The 17,687-nt window shown below is 35.1% G+C and overlaps 1 protein-coding gene across 5 annotated transcripts; it reads right to left on the reverse strand.

Annotated features, from left to right (window-relative positions):
* Positions 1-1,045: 1,045 nt before the first annotated feature.
* On the reverse strand, positions 1,046-10,214 carry LOC110642216 (serine/threonine-protein kinase STY17). Of its 5 annotated transcripts, none has more exons than XM_021794170.2 (16): positions 9,771-10,211; positions 9,130-9,244; positions 8,089-8,186; positions 7,802-7,921; positions 7,441-7,495; positions 6,972-7,082; positions 6,094-6,144; positions 4,986-5,161; positions 4,796-4,903; positions 4,193-4,266; positions 3,668-3,843; positions 2,226-2,321; positions 1,765-1,845; positions 1,576-1,629; positions 1,371-1,505; positions 1,046-1,304 (listed from the first exon to the last, which is right to left on the reverse strand). In XM_021794170.2, the coding sequence occupies exons 1-16, from the start codon at positions 9,968-9,970 to the stop codon at positions 1,227-1,229; spliced, it is 1,728 nt and encodes a 575-aa protein (XP_021649862.2). In that variant the 5' UTR covers positions 9,971-10,211; the 3' UTR covers positions 1,046-1,226. The 5 variants fall into 5 exon arrangements, with proteins under 5 accessions (XP_021649862.2, XP_021649866.2, XP_021649865.2 ...); XM_021794174.2 differs by having other exon boundaries at positions 9,130-9,266; XM_021794173.2 differs by lacking the exon at positions 1,765-1,845 and having other exon boundaries at positions 9,771-10,214.
* Positions 10,215-17,687: the final 7,473 nt, after the last annotated feature.

Below are 17,687 nucleotides of genomic sequence, written 5' to 3' on the forward strand. Positions count from 1 at the left end.
CTGCCATAAAAATCCAAGCAAATTTTAGGGGTCATCTCGTAGGCTGTCTAATATATACTGCAATTTTTTCTCTTTCATTGGCAATTTTCTTTATGGTTTAATGTATTTTGTAATCTGAACAGGCAAGACGAGCATTTAGAGCACTTAGAAGCCTGGTGAAAGCATTAGTTCGAGGGGTGCATGTGAGGAAACAAAATCGTATAGCTTTGCATTGCATGCAGGCACTTGTCCGATTGCAGGTACGAGTCAGAGCAAGGCAGCTCCAACTCCTTGGCTTATGCGAAAATTAACTGATATAACTAGACAAACACAATTTACAATTCACAGTGCTTTCTCTAGCATCCCATACCTTGTGTAACATGCATCCACATTTATAATCGAAGGATTGGCTTTCTCAAGCAAATCAAATATGTAGGCAGGAATTAATTAATTAATATTCTTGATAAATTTGTCCATTTTCTGCAAATACTATTCTTGTTTCCTGATTCTAATTCCTATTTATTACTCTTGATTTTAATTCCTATTACTCATGTACATAGAAGAGACTTCCAAATATGCTGTATGAATATCACCTTTTGCCCTTTTTTGTTCTCTTGCCTCTAGTACCATCCATGCAACTCCGTGAAGGAGTATTATTTCAGGCTGATTTTGCCTGGAAAAAGTTCTTTTTTCGTCTTCTTGCTCTCTTCTTCTATTTTAGTCAATAAAGGCTTTTCCCCTTCAGAATAAGGAGGTCCATTTAGCCATAGTTTGGCTTCCTGGTTTTCCTATGCATAGAGTTAGATCTTTCCTTGTCCAAAATTAAAAGTTATTCTTCATTCGAGTTCTTCGGAGGATAGGGGCATGGATTCTAAAATTTATTTTCTACAGGATTAGATCCATATACAAGTTAATTTTGCTTTACACCTAGTCCTCTAGTATATTACATAGCAGATTTTCTACTTATTAACAACCAATCCAATGTTTGGTGCAATACTAGTTTCAGTTGTTTTCCAATTTAGATCATCCTATGTATGCGGTAAGAGGAGAAAACGAAGAGGACAGATGGAGGAGGAAAAAAAAGATGCATGAAACATACTAAATCCTATTTACAATGAAGAAAAGAAAAGCGGCAAAATAAAGCTAAAACTGAGTTGGATAAAAGCATTTGTACAATTAGAATGTACGTAAGAAGGAAAATTGCCTGCACATGAATGCACTATTAACAGCTACTGTCTTCTTCCAACTTAGTGACCCCTTATCAGTGCTGAAAAAAAGCCACCTGATGATTTATCCTTGTGTCGACCTTCCCTCTCATTTGTGACCTGTTTTTAACTAAACATTTAGAACTATTTAATGGGACCAAAATATTATCTTAGGCAGTTCAGTACCTCTTTGGCTATTTGCTGAAGGATATCTATAATTTCAGAGAAGCTGGGTCTCTGATTTGGATTTTGTCGCCAGCATCTCTCAAGAAGTTCTGCAAGTTTTGGATGAGTGTTCTTGGGGATTGTAGGCCGTAGACCCTAAAGAAAGTTAAAATCAACATGAGAGAATTGTTTTTGTTTCATCTTAGCGTGAAAATAACACATATACCTTTTGCACCACGCCTACTGCTGCTTGCAATGGGGTCAAGTACGAGTAAGGAAGCTGAGATTTCAGTCATAAAATATAATAATTAACAAGAGATAAGAGTTGTGCCATCAAAAACTACAAATTCATGTGAGGCAAGAAAATGATGCAATATTGACATCTAAAAACTTCCTTAAAGGATGCAGGCCTTACTTCTCCTGTTAGAAGTTCCCATAATACTATTGCAAAGCTGAAAACATCAGCCTTATGATCATATGGTTTGTGTTCAATCACCTTCATACAGTTAAAGCCACCATAAGTAAACATAATATGATAAAGACAACAAGAACATATTTAATATTTTTATCTATTTAATTAGTAATATTGATTATTTAGGTATTTTGTTATTTAGGTTCTTGTTAATCAATATTTAAGATTGGAAAAGAACTATCAACTTCCTCTACAAATTTTTTTATGCTGATTTGGTTATACATCATTTGTTGCAAGTTATTAAACAGTTTTCTATTATAATGGAAAAACAACATCATTCTCTGAGAGTCATTAAACAATGATTACTTCAGAATGGAAGACCAGATATCCCATTAAAGTTGGGAATTACTGACATGCAAAGAAACACACGAGAAAGTAAAGTACACGTCTTAGAAAAGGCATACCTCAGGTGCCATCCAACGGTATGTTCCAGTTTCAGCTGTCATTACTCCAGATTGAGTTTGCACTCTGGCAACCCCAAAATCAGCAACCTTAACAACCTGTACCAGAAGGATCTCTGATTTTAGAACAATCAAATCCAATTTATTTTATTCCGTTTTTAGATGTTTTAGCGTGCATACATATATTTTCATTCATCTATATAATAATAGAATTCTACAGAAGAAACAATGTCAGCAATGTCCAGCATGGAGAACCAACCAATCCAAACACTATTGAGATGTTATAACCTACAACACATGTTTAATAATATATTTACATGCTACTGCATAGCTTAAGCAACATCCACCAACATTTATTGTTAAAAGTGAGAAGAAATATACTGATGCTCCTTGCTAAAATCCTGTCAATCTAGAGGGCACTAGCATTGAGTTGGATATCCTTTTATCCGAGTGAATTTTTCACAAAACAGAGGGCATTTATTTCTTTCAAACTAGAAAGCATAGCATTCAGAGCTATTGAAACTTTTTAATTTTAGAACTAGTTAAGTAATTTATTAAGCTAAAAGACAGGTAAAGTATAAGACAAGCCAAATATTAAAATCTTTGACAGCATTCGAAGTCCAGGATATTCAGGCCAGGGAATGCAAAACGAAATTACATAACATTGCATAAAAATGCTCTCTTGAAGCATTAACTGTCCCCTTCCCTTTCTTATTCTTTGGATCTCTTCCAATCTGGCCTACCCTAGGCCTTTTGAGGTATAAAGGTTCTTGGCTATGGTGATAAACTTGATAATCCTTCAATTGGGCTCATTTAAGACTGGGTAGTTGATTTGTGGCTTAGAATAATAGCCATGAACAATATATGCTTACTGCTGACTTGTAGGTTTTAAATGCTCTGTCACTGTAATTGGGAAGTATTAGAGGAAGTTACAATCATTGAAGCAAGGTTCATTCTATTATTGTATCAAAATGTATGCACTCACATTTGTATAAATGAAGATTCGTGATTACCCTAAAAAAAAAGACTAGGTTACTTAACCTCCAACCCCCAATAGCAGGTTGCACAATGTAGACAAATGAAGAAGAAAACCACCAATAACTAATATCACATGGCAGAAAGCTATAAGTAGACACACTATAGTCTCCAACAACCAGGAGAGATCAAATAGATTGTCTAAATACTTGGCAGAAATTGGGAGCATGAGAGAGAAATGTGAATATCTCACAATTACAATAAGATGCACATAAAGATGATAAAAAGACCAAGGATATCAACAAATTGAACCAAAAATATGTATTTAAAAAAATAGATTTAATGAAAATGTATGATGACAAATTTACTAGATGGCAATAATAAGAAAAATAAATTCTTAACTAAAAATTCATATAAATTTAGAAGGATAACGCAATCCAATAATATACAAGTTAAGGAAATCTTCTTACTTCATTTTCATCCATAAGAAGATTGGCAGTTTTCAGGTCCCTGTGAATTATATTATTTTGGTGAAGATAATTCATTCCCCTGGACACATCAGTTGCCACTTTGATTAAGGATGGAAGCTTAAACACACCCTTTTGTTTATGGAGAAAATCATATACACTTCCTCTAGCCATGAACTCTGATAAGACAGAAATTGAGCATCAAAAGTTGACTGTTAGCAAAGATAATGATAAGGCAATGTCAACCTACTAATATGGATGTGAAATTATCAGAATTCATAGAAATAGGAATTGTGGGTTTTCTGCCAACCTCAAACCACGTCACTAAATATGACAATTTCTATCTATTAGCAACATAGTTCATATCTAATAAAGGTGGAAGATAGTCAAGGGTTGGGACTTGGGAGAGCATTAGAGCAAAGGCACTAAAGAACTCTTTAACAGCATCAATTAAATTGAGAAATGTCAAATACTTTTATAACTAAAATTCCACAAAGCTACAGATGTAAAAGATTGAATAGGACTCACCAGTCACAATGCACAAGTTTGGAGGTCGGGTACATGCACCTATGAATTGTACTACATTCTTATGTCGAATTTTCCTGCAAAGTGCAAACCAGATTAAGTCATTGCAGAAAACAAAGGTCCAGGGAAGACAAAGCAAGCACAGACCAGAATTTTCCCATGGAATGAAAAGTAAGAAGAATGCCTCATACGCAAATAGATAAAGAATGCAGCACAACATATGGAATACTAAAAGTTTGGGTCAAAGCAAGTCCCCCTTCAGGACCATCACTGGTGATAGCCTCCACTTTTTTCCTCAATGGCTGTCAAGTAAATTACCATTTCTCCAACGATTTTATAGTATTCATAAAATTAAGAACATTGAGGGTTCACCCTGCCAAAGTTCTTAGAAGATGAATGATAAATAAAAATGTACATTATTGCATGTAAAAGAAAATTTTGGTAGGCATCTGAAGACAACTGCATAGTCAAAAAAGTTCTTTTTTTTTTTTTGCTGTTCTTTTTTTTTTTAAAGCATCAAAGTATAAAAAATCTAATCAAGTACATTGAAAAAAGAAAGATTTTTAGAAATGACAATGGGCACTTCTCTCAAGCATTATGACAAACCTCATTATGTAAACTTCTTGGGAAAACTCTCTGAGCATTTCTGCACTGACACGCTCAGGCTTGAGGATTTTGATGGCCACTTCCTGACTACAATATGTGCCTCTATACCTGAAGAGGTTGAAAGGTAGATCAACAGATCAAGTGAAAACTTGCACAATATGCAAATGCAGTTTTCAAAAGACAAACTTACAGATCACCATATGATCCAGATGCAACTTTGTTTTCAATTTTTAACTGACTGCTATCAATTTCCCAGACATCAGTTCCATCACTAGGTATTTCTATGCAGTCAGGAAAAGATTCGACCCTCATTTCATTCTGCTTGCTCGCAGCAGAAACAGAAGCTTGTTTTGAACAACTCTGCTCCTGCAGAAGATTACAATTTATCAAAACTATGCCATAATTTTGCTTCAGGTTGATCTATCATATGGTACTGCAAAAGAGTCGAACTGAACTTTTTAGCCATGCAAAAGTTAATATTCAGAGCTCAATACTGGCTGTCATAATGATCCTGTTCATCAGTGATGCTATAAGGAAATTATCTCAAATGCAGAATCCTATCCGATTTCCATGATCCACAATCAGTGGCACACTGGTTCCAGGAATTACAACATTATAAAACAAAACAAACCCCAATGAGATACACAGAACATTGTAAGTTAATTATTTGAAGGGTCTAATCTAGTCGAACTCTCAGCACAAAATTCATAAATGTTTTCAACGTTTCAAGAACCAGAAACAAACAAAATTTGCAGTTCTGAATAAAATGATCAAGGACTATATTCATAAATTACTTATTTAAAAACGATTATCACAATTGCAATGAGTTCACCACCTCACTAGTTGCCACATATACTGGGAAACAAACAAGGACCAAAATAACATATCTAAATGTGCTTCAATTGAACATTAAAAAACTTCAAGAATACATGGTGAAGTAAAAATGAAGCAACCACTTTATAAGCACCAACACTAGTCATTCATATCATCTGAGGTCCCTTAGGGATGACTGAACTCAACCCCAATTTGGTTGGGGAGGTTTACTACATCAACGACAATCAGCTCTGTTTAGGGTCATACTTTCCAGCATCTGCTGAGTTCAAAGTTGCCTAAGATATACATTAATTACAAGAAAGGTTGTTAGCACCACACATCAACAAATAAATACACAGGTTTATTCAGCTAGAATACTAATATAGCATTGCAAATTTCAAACAATCAAGAACATATCGTATTCAAGTTCTAGAGGTGCACAGTTGTAACCCCCCAAAAGACAAAGCAGCATGGAGAAAAACTACCTTAAACTTTAAGATTTCCTTTTCAAGAGCATTTTTAAGCTCCTCAGTTTCCTGAAGTTTCCATATGCAATTATGTGAAGCAACACAGAAATGTGAACAAAAAGGCGTTAGTCTGGCAATTAGCTTACTATTATTATTCAAAATAATAAAAATAAGCTTGTTTACCTAAGCAAGAAAAGGTTTAAACACAAACGAATCACTGTTAAACAGCCAAGTAACGAAAAAAGTAAAAGTGGTCTGAAGACAACATCAAACAATTTAATGGAATTTTATTTTATGGATAATGAGAACCTAAAAATACTAATGAAGGCTGACAGTTTCAAAGTCATCTCTTAATTCAACTTTGACTTAAAACCAAATTCAACAATATTGGAATTTCCATGCTCAATTGAATATATTACAGTTATGTCTCTTATTTGGTGAATAAAATAATCAAAACCTGAACATGTGCAAAGATTTGGAAATTATAATTGAAGGGTAACATTCTTCTGCAGTTCTACAATGAGGCTGCTCAAATTAGAACTGTTAAGTGGATCTAAAAGAATACAGAATCATGGGTCAGGATGTTAGCATAGCAAACAAACGAGCAGATGAAAACAACCAAACAGAAAGAGAAGAGAGGAAAAAAGAAAAAGAAAAAGAAATCCAAAAATTTTCAAATCAAGATTATAATTTCAACAATCTAGTAATGTGTGTGATGTCAATAAAAATAAAAATTTTATTTGCACATATTTGAGTTGCCATCTTAAGTTGTTACTTTGATCATCCTTCATACCTTTTGGATTAGCCCAATTGTCTTTAAGAGAAATCTAATGAAAATCCAACTGCCTAACAAATACTTCAATAGGACAATTTAAGCAAATAAGTAGATGCCTTACCTCTCGTGGCCAACCATCAACAACAAACACATCCAAAGAAAACCCATCAACAGTGGAAAAAGCATGAGCTTCTTGAATGTTCAATCCAATCTCCGCAACCAAGAAGGTCAACTGGAAAATTATTTAAAGTAATTACTTCTATCTATTGTCTAGCGCAAGAACGTGATGTTTAATGCTGTTCTTAAACTTTTTTACAAGATAGTGCATGAACAATATTGTAGCAGGAGTGCTGTCTACAAACTTGTAAGTGATGTTGGAAAAGTTATGTATATTAAGTTACTACTTTCAAATTGCTCTAGAAATAGAGATGATATATTAAATTTGTAGCTCTATAACTGAATATGAAAACCTTTTACTATAATTGTGCCTGAAAACACATATAGCATAAGACCAAGCAACAGGCTAAATTAATCTAACATAGTTTCAGAGTTCAAAATGTTTGTGCAAGTGGTAAGTATTAATCACCAACCTCACTAAGGAGTTTTGGCCTATCAACTGTTGAAAAAGTGATCTCGTGCATAGGCCTACAGGATTGAAAATTTCACAACAATAATAATAATGTCAATTGAATCAATGCAAGCATCATAATTGATAAAAAAGATTATCTTAAATTTTGAACATCAAACTTCTGAATTCCAAATATAGAGACCTCATGAAAATAATAAATATGATCTCGGAAAAGAGTGTGAATTTAGAGTTTGATCCAATATTATACACCTTTTTATATCAATAAAAAGGCCAATATGAGGAAAGTTTCTACTTTTAACTCATTGACAGAAAACAATGTTTCAAGATGAAGCAAGTCACACAAAATGTCTCAACATTCTTACCGAGAAAGATGTGATACTGAATTTACTGCACTATCTCCATCTTCCAGACGATATCTGCTGGCTTGAAATGCAAATGCTTCAAGAGTAGGTGTTGAGCCAAATGTAGGTGGTGGATGGACACTGTAGAAAGACAAAGAAAGAGAAAGGCGCAAATCAATGAAATGCACACATAACAAAATTTTCCAAGAAAAAGGAGGGACAACACTAAACTAGGAAATGTAACTTTGACAAACACTGAACAACAATGAAGAATATAACTAGATGAGTAGAAAATGTAATGAATATACCTCTGTCTGCTTGGCATATAAGAACTTTGTGCATCTTCTTTCATTGCACAATCTGAAAGGATAGAATCAAAAGACATTTCATTGAGGACAGGATAAACCTGCATTGAAGAAAAGAAAGCAAACGAGCTATTTATTACACATCATTGAGTCAGATTTATTAGATAATGAATTAATGACAGGCTAAAACCATCAATATCTCAGACCACTATTTATGTAACACAAATAGGATGGTGATGCCATTAAAAAAATGATGTTACCAAACATAATGTTATATATGAATCCTTTTTGGCATTCAATGCGAGGCATATATGATAGAACATGCAAACTGAAGGTGGGTAAAAACAATTTCTCATTACCCTAAATAATTGGGATGATACTCAGCTGGTTTGAAATTTCAATCAGACACAGGCATGTCATTCTTAATAATCTGTAAGTAAACTAACCAATTGCCATTACATTAACCAGAAATCCTAAATTGGACTTTCCACACACCAAAAGCTATTAAATATGGGACACAGCTCATAAGAAAGAAGTGAAACAAACGTCACATTCCCTACTGAAAATTACCACTTTGACAAACATTCTAATTGGGTAATATAAAAATATATAAACTAAGAAAGTTGCCCCTTTGTCTATAACAGCAAAATGACAAAATCACTCTCAAGGGCAAAAGAAAGCTCAAAGACATAGACAATTATTGTCAAAGATGGTAAAAGAAAGCTCAACGGAAAGACTACTCTCCCTGAGGAAAAATACTCAGACCATGGAGAATTAACCATAGTGAAGTTCTCAATGTCAAACATAGTTTGCCAAAACCAGGCTTCAATACATTGATAAGGCAGACAACATACAAGGTTGAGATCTCAACAAGTAATTAAATTCACACCGACTGAAAGACATATGTGCAGGAGGTTGAAGTTAGTTTTTCCACGAGTTTCCAGAGCAGAAACAACTATTTTCCTAAGCACAAGTCTTAAAAAAGAAAAGAAAAGAAACAGCAAAGCAAATGATTAGGACACTCATGTAGTACTTAACGTTCACCTGCACAAGACGAACTTCAAATGCAGGTCGATTAGCAGGATCTTCCGCCAACTGCAATAGTCTCTTATGCGTAAGCACATCTTCTGCTCTCTCCACATTCACATCCAATGCATATCTATGCATTAGCAACAAGATACCTCATCGAAAGTTAAAAACAAAGCAAGAACAGACAAATCAGTTTTCGAAACTAAACTAGTTGTCCCTCAAAGAATCACATCATCAATTAGGAAATCAAAAACAGCTTCCTGTCCCATTTAACCAAGTATAATGCATAAATATCAACAGGAAAGCAAACAAGAAAACTACTTTTTTTTTTTTTGAAAAAAAAAAAGAAACTTAAAAAAAAAAATAAAAAGAAACACTATAGCTGATATGACTACAACCATTTAGCTTGTTAGAGGTTTCCGTTGTTTGATTACAATGAAAATACGCAAAAAAAAAAAAAAAAATCTGAAACTCAGAGAAGATTAAGGAGGACCAAAAGAAAAGGCGAAAACGAGGAATCTCCCAATAAGCATGAGTTGGTAAGATTACACCAATTAAAAGATTCCAAAGTGATATTCTTTCTAAAGCTTCCTTGTATTTCTCAGCAACCAAACAAGCAATGGTTAAGAAATCAAGAGCTAGGTTAAGGCAAATACCTCGCAGGTAATCGATTGAAATGGAGCCAAAGCTGATCATCAAAGCCAGGAAGATTCGCCTCTTCATAATTGAACTCCTGGATTCGCCTAAGCACCTCGTTATACACCTCTAGCTTTTGCATATGGTGTCGAGGATTCGCCTGCGAGTACGACTCCACTGCTCTACTTCCACAGCTCTCTACGTCCTCTTCAATCGCCATTATTTGGATAAAGAAACGACAACTCGCTCAAACCAGTAAAGCAAAATAAAATAATAATTAAAATTGTAGTAAAAATGAATTAAGAGAGCTCAATCAAAAAAAGGTGGATCGCACATGGCGGTGGCAGTTGCGGTGGTTGTTGTGGCGGTGGTGGATGAATTCGACAAATAGAAGAGGGAAAGGGAGAGCTCAACAACAAAAGGCCGAATGGTGATGCTTTTTTTTTTTTTTTTTCTTTTTCTTTTTTCTTGAGAGCTTTGCGTTGGCTGCCCTGTCTTTCTCTCTCTTGCCGTGAGATTTGCACGTCAGCATAGCGTCCACCAGGTGGTGGGTCAGTAGGCGTCCACATATTTCTCATAACTGCCTTGATTGGATAAACAAGGAAAATATAATTTCATTTTGTTTTGTTCATTTATAATAATAAATTTATTTTTAATTTCATATGAAAATTAGTCAATATATTATTGGGTAAATATTATTAAAATTAAATAATTTGCTAGTATTTAAAGCGTTTAAAAACACAAAAAAAAAAATTCTATCAAAAGATTTAATTGTTAATTGTGGAATTTTTTTTATATAAAAAAATTTCACCATCAATCAAATTCGAAATTTTATAAGCCTAATAGCTTTAATAACGCTAAGTTAAACTTTTATTTCTCAATTTTTTAATAAAAAATAATAAATTAATAAAAAAATTAATTATAAATATAAAATAATTTTAAATTGATTAAAATGTATCATCATTTTGATCACTTTTAATTATCAAAAAATTTTAAATTCTTTTAATATATTAAAGAAATATAGTATATTTAAATATTCTTTTCATTTATTAATATTAATAATATTTTAAAAATAATATTTATAATATGAAAAGCATAAAGGTATAGTGCAAAAGAGAAAAAAAATTATATGTATATAATATATAAAATTATAGGTATATATAGAATAAATATATATTAATACATTGTAACTTACTAAATAATAATTGCTAATTATTATAACATTAAGAGAGTAATAATATTAAATAATACAATATAATAATATATTTAAAATAAAAAAAATAATACATGCACTTAGCATATATTCATAATTCTATATAGCAATTTTTTCATATAGAGTGACATGAACATATCTATGAATTTTTTTTTTGTTCAGAATAATTATTGTTATTTTAAATTGCTAATAATTAGATTTAGGAAGGTGATGTGAAATGTGTTGAAATATAATAATTATATTTTTCTTAAGGAATTTTTTATTAAAAAATTACATTAATTCTTTGTATGTTAGTGAGTGCTATTTTTTTTATGCTAAGTTGGATTCAGAGATTTATGTAACATATTTATTTTAGCTAGTTCGTACAGTCTACTATTTCAATGACCAATATCGATTCGGACAGTTAGAATGTTTGAAATTTTAAATAGACTAGAGTGAGTAGTTATAAAGAAACTAAATAATGCTCGTAACAATCAAGGAAAATTTATGGGAACGAAATACACTAAGGTTAAACGAGTCGAAACACCAGAGATGAGTAACCCGAAAGGGAAATGACGGTAAAGGCTGTTAGCAACCTTAGACCCAGGGAAAAAATTATAAAATAATTTTTGGGATACCAAAGAAAGGTTATTGAGGTTCTCATGGCCATTAGAATGCCAAGAAAATATTTAGAAAAATTTTTTTATCGGTACACACAATTTTGGCTCGTTAAGCCAAACGGAGGCATTTTGATCATTTCGTCTTCAGAGATGATTTTTGGCCAACTTGTCCAGTTAAATAAATAATTTATATAACATAAAATATGAATAAATGTTATTAAAAATTTAATTGAAATTAAATAGACAAGAAAATGATAGAAAATGAAAGAAATTGGAATTATGACATCATAATGATGTCATTAAAATTCTTCAACCCAATCCAATGTTGACACATGGCATAGTTTATTTAAAAAGACTTATTGGGCAGAAAAATAAAGAAAAAAATTAAAAGCTTCTCAACCCTTCTTCCTTGTCGTTTCACTCTCCCTCCATGGCCACCATTATCAAGCTTTTTAAAGCTTGATTTCCATAGTTTTTACCCAACTAAACCCTATGTTCCCAACACAAAAACTTATTCTTACATCTTGGTGAGTCTTTTGGGAGCAAAAAGAAAAGAAAAAGAGGAACCTTAGCAAGTGAGAATTTCACTCCATTAGAGGTTTGTGACCTAACCTTGATTTTCTCTTTAAATTCATGTTAAAGGACTATGATTGAGTGCAAATTACAAAGAAATTTATTAAATACCATGTGTATGCCCATCCCATATTTTCGGTAGCCTTGGTTGGGGTAAGATTATAATGATTTTTATGAAGTTAAAATAGTAGTATGGCTGCCCTTAATATGAATCTCTTAAGTGGAGTGATGAAATGCAAATTATAATGCATGGTTTATGATAGTTGAGTTAGGGTTTGGGATGAAAATGAGACTTTGATCATATGATGATGAAAGTAGGTTTTAATGGTTAATTAGTGACCATTTGGTTTTGTTTGAATAAAAAATGAAGTGGGTTGTGTAGTGGGAATTGAGTTTGGTGTGGCTGCCCTTAGTGACCTACAGGACTGGGCATGAGTCCAGCAGGTTTGGGCAGCAATAACTGAAGTTGTAGAGGTTCAATTGGTGCACGGCCAAATGGACATGAAACTAGACACATAATGGCACAACTTTGGTGAAGAAATTATGCCCAGAAAATCAAAAAAAGTTGACCTAAAGATTGCCCTATTCCGGGTGACCTGCATTCTGCCTGAGCAAAATGACCAAATGAATAGTGTTCAGTCATTTGGTCATAACTCAGTGTAGAAAGGTCTAATTGACCTGAACTTTGACCAGCAACAAGCTGAGATATAGACCTACAACTTTCATGAAGAAACCTAACCCAAATTATGACCATAACATATTCAAAAAGTGACTTGCAGTCACTGCTCAAAATACTGTAGATTTGGTCAGTCCAGAAATTCTGGAAAAATTATAATCCGGCCAGTTGTGATTTTTGGGCCATAACTTGAGCCACAAAACTCCAAATGGAGTGATTCAAAAAAAGAAAATATAACTAGACAAAATAAAGAACAACTTTTATGTTGATCATTTTGCCAAATTTCCACTGCAAAAATAACTATAGAACAGTAAACACAAAGCTTGAAAACTGAAAATTTTGAACAATTAACATTAAGCTTAGAAATGGTATTGGCAACCAATACTAACAATTTTAGAATGCAAAATGTGGTATGTTGGGAGTATTAAAACCAATGTACCTATTGTCCATGTAAAAGTCAATATTTTGTTGACTAATGAATTAAATAGTAACACCAAAACTTGAATTTCAAGAATTGTGAAACTTAAAATTGTAATATGCTCTAGTATACCTAGCAAGATTGGTTTGGATAGGTTGGCATGTCAATAGGGTTCTGTTAGCAATACTGCATATGGTTTCATGCCATTCTGAGTTTTATGGCCTCACGTGCCATTTTGTGATAAAATAGCCTTTGGCTATGTTGATTGAGATATTATATTTGGGTTTCATCCCTGATAATTATTACAGCTTATTAGCTATTCTGTTGCACACCGGGAGACACAATGTGATCGATGGTGTGATGGTCCGAGGTACTTAGTACCCGGTGCGGTTACCCGATTATCGATCCGATCGACTAGTATAGGTTACTCGGGCAATGATAATAAATTTTACCAAATTTTAATCAAATAATACTGCAATAAACATCAGGAATTAAGTCTACAAAAAAAAATATATAAACACACATTCTGCATATTTACTTTATTTTAGTTATTTTATTTTATATTGTCACCACTAAGCAGAATTGTTTAACGCGTTACTTTTGCCACGCAGTAATCGAGACATAGTGGGAGTCCAAAGAGCCTCATCTGAGGTGAGCCTTGGATCTGCACACAGAGTTTAGAGTCACCTCACATTGCAGTGCATTTGGTAGGACATTAGGCCACTTTTGGTATTTTGGTATTTTATATTTTGTACACTTCTGTAATGAATATTATAAATTCATGTAATTATATTTTTGATGTAACTATCTATGAATTATGTTCAGTAATAAATGTGAGCATTTCTCATTGAGTTGACTGTGATATAAATTGAATTTAATTTTGAGATACTGAAGTCAATTGAGAGATTGCTGAGAAAATATTGGTGATTGATTGAGAATGATGTGATGATTTTATTGGAATTGTTTTTAACAGATTCAGAAGAACTGTTTTTCCAATTTACAGCCGGCACTCTGCCAGATTTTCTATAAAATTTGCGAAAAGATTTAGATTAATAAAAAATTTTAAATAAATAAGTAAAAAGGGTAAATTGAATTGAAATATGATTTGGTGCCACGCACCTTTGTGTGGCATATCTTGCTCATTGCTTTGTAGACGGGTAAGGGGTGTCACATTTAGTGGTATCAGAGCATTGGTTTAGGCGTTTCTGAGCCTAGATAGAGTGCATACCATTGCATTGCATTTGTAAGTGTTGAGGTGATACTGATGCAAATCTGTTTATTTTCTTATTTTGAATAGGATATGGATCCTGCTTCTCAAAGAGCAGTTGATGAAGAGGTGGAGAGTCGTGCTCCACCAAGGGTTGAATCTGGGGGCAGGGGAGAATCTACTCCACCAGCAGCTGAGGCACCTGCCCAACCTCAGTTTGCACTATTTTCAGCAAATGATCGAGTTTTACCGGCAAATAATGGGAGTAATTCCACCACCATAACTACAACCACAACCTCCACCAGCACCACAGATGTCCCATCTGGAGAAACTGCGAAAATATGGGGCTGTGGATTTCTTTGGGAAGAGGGAAGATGATCCCATGACAGCAGAAAACTGGTTGGATAGAATAATCAGAGTGCTGAAGCAGCTTAATGGCACCCCCGAGCAGAACTTGGAGGGTGCTGTGTCCCTACTTCAGGATGATGCATATCAGTGGTGGGACACAGTAACCAGTGAGGTGCAACCGGAACAGATCACCTGGGAATTCTTCCTCACAGAGTTCAGGAAGAAATATGTTAGCAAAGTGTATTTAGAAGAGCGAAGAAGAGAATTTATCAGTCTGAGATAGAGACAATTATCAGTGGTAGAGTATGAGCGTGAGTTTGTCAAACTGAGCTGGTATAGGAGGGAGATAGTCCCTACAGAAGCAGAGAGGTGCAGAAGGTTCGAAGAAGGGCTCAATGACAATATTAAAGTCATGATAATAGCATTGGAGATCACAGATTTTGCTAAATTAGTAGATGCCGCATCAAAAGTAGAAAGGGTTCGAATAAATGAGTAAACTAGAAGGAAAAGACAGCAGAAGAGGGGTCCAGGTCAATCCAATTCATTTTCTGCTCCCAGTAAGAAGAGTAAGGGTCCTCCTGCTCAGGGTTTCGGACAACCACAAGGTCGTGGTCGGTCCAGGCCTGCACCACGCTCACACCTAGGAGAGGCCAGTCCACACCATCAGTGAGTAGCTCTCCAGGGACGATGTTCAGGGGATCAACCCCAACATCTTCTGCCTGCCCGTACTGCCAGAAGTGGCATAAGGGGGACTGTTGGCGAGTGACTGGTGCATGCTTATGGTGTGGATCTACAAAACATCAGATCAAGAATTGTCCGAAGAGGACTACCACAGTTGCTCCAACACAAGCCGACTGACTTGCTCCTGCACCACAAAAGGGTAGGAAAACTGGTAAATCTGAGGCAGCTGGTCTATCACTGAGGCCTGCATCTGAGTCAGCTGAGAGGCCAGAGACTAGAATACTAGCTAGGGCCTATGCCATTAGAGCCCAGGAGGAGCAAGATGCCCTGGATGTCATCAGGGGTACGTTCTCCCTTTACAACACTTTTGTACATGCATTGGTGGATCTAGGATCCACTCATTCCTATATTTGCATCAAACTACCCATAGAGAGGGGAGTTCCAGTAGAGGAGAGTGATCAAGACATTCTGGTCACAAATCTACTAGGCCACAGTGTGGTAGTGAATAAGGTGTATAAAGGTTACCCATTGAGGATTCAGGGGTATGAATTCTCGGCAGACTTAATTGAATTGCCCTTCCACGAGTTTGATGTGATTTTAGGAATGGACTGGTTGTCACGTCATCAGGCAATAGTTGACTGCAAATTGAAGAGAATTTCTTTGAAAACTTCTGAGGCTAATGAAATTACTGTTGTGGGTGAAAGGACATATTTCCTGTCCAATGTTATCTCAGTCACAGTTGCGAGAAAATTGATGAGAAAAGGCTGTGAAGCTTACCTAGCACACGTGGTTGATACTAGGCAGGCTAAGCCAACCTGTGTAATATACCCACAGTAAGAGACTTCCCAGATATATTTCCTGAAGAGTTGCCTGGTTTACTACCAGAAAGGGAAGTTGAGTTTTCTATTGAGGTAATGCCGGGTACAACACCAATTTCTATTGCTCCTTATAGGATGGCACCCACTGAATTGAGGGAGTTGAAAATTCAGTTTCAGGAGTTACTCGATAAGGGGTTCATACGCCCCAGTGTTGGGGAGCTCCGGTGCTGTTTGTGAAGAAGAAGGATGGAACCTTGAGATTGTGTATTGATTACCGGCAGTTGAACAAGGTAACTGTGAAGAATAAATATCTATTGCCCAGAATTGATGATCTGTTTGATCAGTTGAAGGGAGCCGGTGTATTTTCAAAAATTGATCTCAGATCAGGGTATCATCAGTTGAGGGTAAAGGATGTAGATGTGTCAAAAACTGCATTCAGAACCTGGTATGGGCATTATGAATTTCTAGTGATGCCATTTAGGTTAACAAATGTACCAGCAGCATTTATGGACCTTATGAACTGTATCTTCTGTCCATACTTAGATCGGTTTGTAGTAGTCTTTATTGATGATGTTCTGGTGTATACCAAGGCCAGGGAAGAACATGATGAACATTTGAGGATTGTTCTACAAACCCTATGAGAAAAGAAGCTGTATGCTAAGTTATCCAAGTGTGACTTCTGGATGAGTGAAATCTCTTTCCTTGGACACATAGTATCAGCAGAGGGGATTAGAGTGGATCCCAAAAATATAGAAGCAGTGATGGAATGGAAGCCTCCTAGAAATACAACTGAGGTCAGAAGTTTCTTGGAGCTAGCTGAGTATTACAGAAGATTTGTGAAGGGGTTCTCTCTTATAGCTGCTCCAATGACCAAGTTGTTGCACAAGAATATGAAATTTGGCTGGAACGACAAGTGCCAAGCTAGTTTTGAGAGGCTGAAGGCTATATTGACAGAAGCACCAGTTTTAACACAGTCAGTGTCGGGAAAAGACTTTGTGGTCTACAGTGATGCCTCGCATAATGGGCTAGGGTGTGTATTGATGCAAGAGGGGAAAGTGGTCGCCTATGCTTCCAGGCAGCTAAGGCCACATGATCAGAACTACCCTACTCATGACCTAGAGTTAGCAGCAATTATCTTCGCACTGAAGATATGGAGGCATTATTTGTATGGTGAAAAATGCTATATCTATACAGTCCACAAGAGTCTAAAATATTTGCCAACCCAGAAGGAGCTCAATCTTAGACAGAGGCGATGGATTGAGTTCCTAAAGGACTATGATTGTGTGATAGATTATCATCCTGGGAAGGCAAATGTAGTTGCTGATGCCTTGAGCAGAAAATCCATCACAGCTTTAAGATCATTAAATGCCCGTCTGTCCTTAGCTCAAGATGGAGCTATTTTGG

This window comes from Hevea brasiliensis, chromosome 9 (genome assembly GCF_030052815.1).
Source record: "Hevea brasiliensis isolate MT/VB/25A 57/8 chromosome 9, ASM3005281v1, whole genome shotgun sequence".
In the NCBI taxonomy this organism is placed as follows: domain Eukaryota; kingdom Viridiplantae; phylum Streptophyta; class Magnoliopsida; order Malpighiales; family Euphorbiaceae; genus Hevea; species Hevea brasiliensis.